The sequence below is a fragment of the Sinocyclocheilus rhinocerous genome, unplaced genomic scaffold (genome assembly GCF_001515625.1).
Source record: "Sinocyclocheilus rhinocerous isolate Xijiao unplaced genomic scaffold, SAMN03320098_v1.1 scaffold72, whole genome shotgun sequence".
Lineage (NCBI taxonomy): Eukaryota > Metazoa > Chordata > Actinopteri > Cypriniformes > Cyprinidae > Sinocyclocheilus > Sinocyclocheilus rhinocerous.
Genome location: NW_015628351.1, coordinates 2,357,984 through 2,363,709, shown reverse-complemented (window position 1 = coordinate 2,363,709; position 5,726 = coordinate 2,357,984). Strand labels below are relative to the sequence as shown.

The window sequence follows — 5,726 nt, the reverse complement described above, 5'->3', positions numbered from 1 at the left end:
TAGCAGAGCAAAGCGTCCAGTTTAAAGATTAGATTCCAGGACACGTTGATAAATAAGAAATAAAATATTTATTATTATTAATATTATTAGTAGTAATTATTAGTAGTGGTAATATATATATATATATATATATATATATATAAGAAAAAAAAATTCTAAATAAAATTATTATTATTAAAAACACACAGAAAGTAACAAATTCAGATGCTACAAAAATAATAATAATAATAATAATAATAATAATAATAATAATAATAATAATAATAATAATAATAATAATAATAATAATAATAATAATAATAATAATAATAATAATAATAATAATAATAATAATAATAATAATAATAATAATAATAATAATAATACTAATAATAAAATAAATTTCCGTAGCAAAACATGCCCTCAAACTCCAGCAGAAAAAAACTGATTGATATACGCGTTACAACTGTGTTATATAAGCAGATATTTCTCTATAATAATGGACGCAACAACTTTTAAAATGATTTAAATCAGCAAAAAAAGTCAGTTTAAATGCTCTACAGGCAATAGTGGAATCTGATCGAGACGTAATAAGGAAAGAGTAGAGCTAAGTGGGCAGTTTAATGATTAGCTTGCAGGACGTGAAGATAATGAATGACGTCATGGTCTTTATCAGGTAAATGTAGCTGGTTTCACATAATTAATAGATGAGAAACAAAGCCTCCCCAAGACACACTAGCTCCAGCCGCTTTCAATGTTTAACAAACGACAGCGCCAATCTTGTTATTCAAGAGACGACTGGAGGAGCCATGGAGAAACAGACAGGCACATTCAAACAAGCAGAAAGGATGATACTTACGATCAAGTCCATTGATGTACCGGATTCGGATTTCACAGTGTCCCCACACAGCACTCACTACAGGGTATAGCTTCTTTCCTTTGAGTCCTCTGAAAGCAACCCCTAAATACTGTCCATCGACGATAAAACTTAAAGTCCCCTCATCCATGTCCAGGACCACCAAAAACGAGTCTGGGACAATAAAGGTTTCATCAGGCTCAAGAAAAGCTGGATACGTCCTACTGGGCTGGTTCTTGCCATCGTGATAGAGTTTGTTACGTCCCAGGTCCCAGCCCCAGGACTCTGACTCATTACAGCATGCTGGGTTGAGGAAATGAGTCAGATTCGAAGAAACATCATGCAAAAATAGCAGAAATTTTTATGTAACCTTGAGAATGCGCAATTTGAGGGAAGACATTTCACGCTAATATGACTGAGTAATATTGAAAACCCTTAGCTTTTTCTACTCCTACTGTAGCTACTGTAGGGGGGAGTTTTTTTTTTTTTTTTTTACATTTTAGCAGTGTCAGCTTCTGTGTCAGCCATATCAGCTATCTATAGCAAGGGATATATCAAACTTTATTCAAAGGACCTCCTAATCATGATGACTGCCATTGCATGGGACCCCATTCCTAAAATAAACGTTGCTATGTGTAAAAACTTTTACTGTGCAAGTTAAAAAATTGGGTGTGATAAAGTCACGTTCCCAAAACTTAAATAATTAGCAATACACTGTCAACGAGAATTCTTATTTTCTAGAACAATTTACATCAAATTCATTTGCATCAAGTACACATTTTAAATATTGTCTCTAAAGCAAATTCAAAGATAAAAAAAAATTTAAAATCACCATAAAATCCATAGAATAGTCTTAAAGCAGTTTTGTCATTTCTTAATGTTAAAAGTATAGTTGTCACTAGAATAAAATTAAGAATGATTAACCTAACAATGTCAGATTATGAAAATGTGTTTGCAAGTCAGAAAATGAATTTAAATGAACACTTTTCTTACATTTACTCACATTATTGAATCCTAAAACAGAAAATGTTTTAGTCATTAAGACAGAAAAGAGATTTGAAATTGGCTCGGCAGAATAATCACTTCTGTTAATCAGGCATAGTTTTCTCACTATCTCAAATAACCGGCCTGGCCTATCACTACTTTCAACAAAAGCTCAATTTTGCTTCCCTATAGGCTAATAATGGATGCAACAACTGTTTAAATGTTAATGTCAGCAAGAAATGGCAGTGCAAGGCATTGTAATCTAATCAAGACGTAATAAGGAAAGAGCAGAGCAAAGCGTCCAGTTTAAAGATTAGATTCCAGGACACGTTGATAAATAAGAAATAAAATATTTATTATTATTAATATTATTAGTAGTAATTATTAGTAGTGGTAATATATATATATATATATATATATATATATAAGAAAAAAAAATTCTAAATAAAATTATTATTATTAAAAACACACAGAAAGTAACAAATTCAGATGCTACAAAAATAATAATAATAATAATAATAATAATAATAATAATAATAATAATAATAATAATAATAATAATAATAATAATAATAATAATAATAATAATAATAATAATAATAATAATAATAATAATAATAATAATAATAATAATAATAATAATAATAATACTAATAATAAAATAAATTTCCGTAGCAAAACATGCCCTCAAACTCCAGCAGAAAAAAACTGATTGATATACGCGTTACAACTGTGTTATATAAGCAGATATTTCTCTATAATAATGGACGCAACAACTTTTAAAATGATTTAAATCAGCAAAAAAAGTCAGTTTAAATGCTCTACAGGCAATAGTGGAATCTGATCGAGACGTAATAAGGAAAGAGTAGAGCTAAGTGGGCAGTTTAATGATTAGCTTGCAGGACGTGAAGATAATGAATGACGTCATGGTCTTTATCAGGTAAATGTAGCTGGTTTCACATAATTAATAGATGAGAAACAAAGCCTCCCCAAGACACACTAGCTCCAGCCGCTTTCAATGTTTAACAAACGACAGCGCCAATCTTGTTATTCAAGAGACGACTGGAGGAGCCATGGAGAAACAGACAGGCACATTCAAACAAGCAGAAAGGATGATACTTACGATCAAGTCCATTGATGTACCGGATTCGGATTTCACAGTGTCCCCACACAGCACTCACTACAGGGTATAGCTTCTTTCCTTTGAGTCCTCTGAAAGCAACCCCTAAATACTGTCCATCGACGATAAAACTTAAAGTCCCCTCATCCATGTCCAGGACCACCAAAAACGAGTCTGGGACAATAAAGGTTTCATCAGGCTCAAGAAAAGCTGGATACGTCCTACTGGGCTGGTTCTTGCCATCGTGATAGAGTTTGTTACGTCCCAGGTCCCAGCCCCAGGACTCGCTATTGTTTCCTACAAGTGCAGTGTATCCTACAGAATGCAGCGGGGCTTCACCCATCGACACCCCAACAACTGCATGGGTGCCCCGCTGGCGCATGGCCCAGCTGATCTCCCACACATGTAGTCCCCGTGTGTATCCCACTCGGCCCCGGATAGCATCTGTGCTCTGCGCTACAGGGTGCCGGTGAAATATAAGTTTATTGTCCTCTTTAACAAAGATGTTTAGCGACCGGTCGTCGTTGTTCCACGAGTGCTGAACTTGGACTTCCTGTGAGGCTGATGGCATGTCTAACAACATATCCAGGCGGGAGGGCTTGGTGTAGTATAGGGCCTGCAGCTCTAGCTTGAGAGGCCTAAACGCCGGGTCCCGCATGTCCACAGTCTTTATGCCTCCCGGAACCTTCTGCCCCATGCTCTGGGTGGACTTATTAGCACCTTACTCCCCCTCTTGTCACAAAACAAAGCAAATAACAGAGATAGAGGGCAGTCTGGGTCCACTCCTTCACCTATGCCCCTCCACCAATAAAGAGGCCAAGGCTGCTGTTTTTATGCCAGTGGTTGCTGGGAAACCAGGTCAAAGCAGCTGCTAGTTAAGCTCACCTAGGAAGAATAAAGGGAGATAAAAACGAGAGGCACACAGTTAAACAACTGGGATAAAATTAATATTTTCATTGTTGCCTTTTCCCATAACACAATAATAATAATAATAATAATAATCTAGTAAATAGTATTATTATTAACTCAAATATTGAATATATTAATACTTAATTTCATAAAAATATATATCGTTTATAATACACAAAATTAAATGATCACTTAATACCATTAATATAATAATTTACATAAAATGCCCATTAAAGATTATAAATCATCAATACTATTAGTTTAATACATACTATATATAATTTATATAACATACATCACATTTTACACAGTCACACACATATGAATAAAATATAAAATGAAAGCAGCAAAAATTCATAACATTATTTTGCAGCTTTCTTTATCATTCATAATTTTTTTCATACATTGTGTGCGTGTTAAATAAAATTATAAAAGAAAACCGCAAATGGAGAAACTGTAAAAATACAACAAACTTTACATGCTCTCCATAAACTCGGTTACTAGATTCTGTAAGAAAATAATCTTGAACTAAGGTTACACATTGTAAGATTTTATTGAGAAAACACACCCCGATTACCTTGATTCTTCCTACTCTTGAGAACACGCACACACAAAAAAAATCCATCTACACTCCTCTACAAACTCATGGACAACAGTGGACTGTTAATAGCACAGCAACTGTATTATTCTCTCAGTTACATGCTCAATGCCTCACTTGTGTGCGTTACAATACGGTTTATTGGTCCAAGGCCCTTTTCAGAGTCCCATTACATCACATGACAAGGCAGAAGAGAAATAAATCTCTAGCTTTACCACAACCAAGCCGCTCCTGTTGAATGCTTCACACAATGCCCTTTAAAAATAGAAAATAAGGGAGGGAAAAAAGACAGGCTATTTCCTCTTTTAAGCTTGTCTAGTCTGAAGATAACGGGGAAGAGCAATAAAAAGTCTGTCTTCAAGAATATAGAGCCAAAATGTTTTCCGCAAAAACCGCAAATTCGGGCCAGCAATATTCCACCAGACAGGTCAGTGGCAAAAGAGGCTACTAGGAGGGGGGGGGAAAATTCATTAGACATGCTTCGAGACTAGACATACCAGTGCAGTGTGTGAAATCCCCACCCGATGTCCTGGTTTCTAACGCAATTCCTGCCCTCCTAAATTACATCACATTTAAATCTGATATTCAACAATTATGACAGTCTGCTACAAACAACTGCAAAAAAAAGAAAAAAAAAAAGCTTTGTGAATTTTTTTTGGACACGTCAAAAGTCATATGTTGTTCCCGTACAGTGCATAAAACTGCTAAGCGAAAACAGCGTTTCATAATGAGCTGCTGAAGGGCCCCAAGGGTAATTTAATTGTAGACAAGAGTTCATTGAGGAGCATCTTAGCCCTTTCTCTGATACAAGTAAACAACCTTTTAAATGGGTCACGCCTCTCCGCCACTGGCCTACCCGAGGCAGAGGAACACCAAGAAGTGGGTGGCAAGTTTGTGAATGCCAAACAATACAGTCTTCAATGGCTGTCCAACCTTTAGAAAGTAGGAAACATGTTAATTAGCACACTCTCTATGCAAGGGGCAATTAAGCTCCGTGGCAAAGCACCAACACACACAGACAACAGCCTTTTACAGATCTGTTAGAACCCGATGACCATTTTAAATATCGTCACATTATTGCATGATATTCAGTGGTGAGGTGATGTCATCCAGCAGGATCGTCTCCACTCTTTGCATAGTTTTGACAGACTGCCTGGCATGTGATATGGAGGTGAAACCCTGACGGTTTTTGATTTTTTACTATTTTTAGTGTTTATGAGCAGGGGCTTTGCAGGTGGTTTGCCCCCTCCGTGTAGAGCTGATTGAAATGCGGATGAGGG

The 5,726-nt window shown here is 35.7% G+C and overlaps 1 protein-coding gene across 1 annotated transcript in view; it reads right to left on the bottom strand.

The window, feature by feature from the left end:
• The window catches only part of LOC107737563 (SPRY domain-containing SOCS box protein 1-like), a 20,106-nt gene that overhangs the window by 4,591 nt on the left and 9,789 nt on the right, over positions 1–5,726 (bottom strand). Inside the window, exon 2 of the mRNA XM_016549084.1 lies at positions 2,943–3,824. Coding sequence (XP_016404570.1) covers positions 2,943–3,636 — 694 coding nt within the window. The 5' untranslated portion in view covers positions 3,637–3,824. The remainder of the gene's footprint in view (positions 1–2,942; positions 3,825–5,726) is intronic.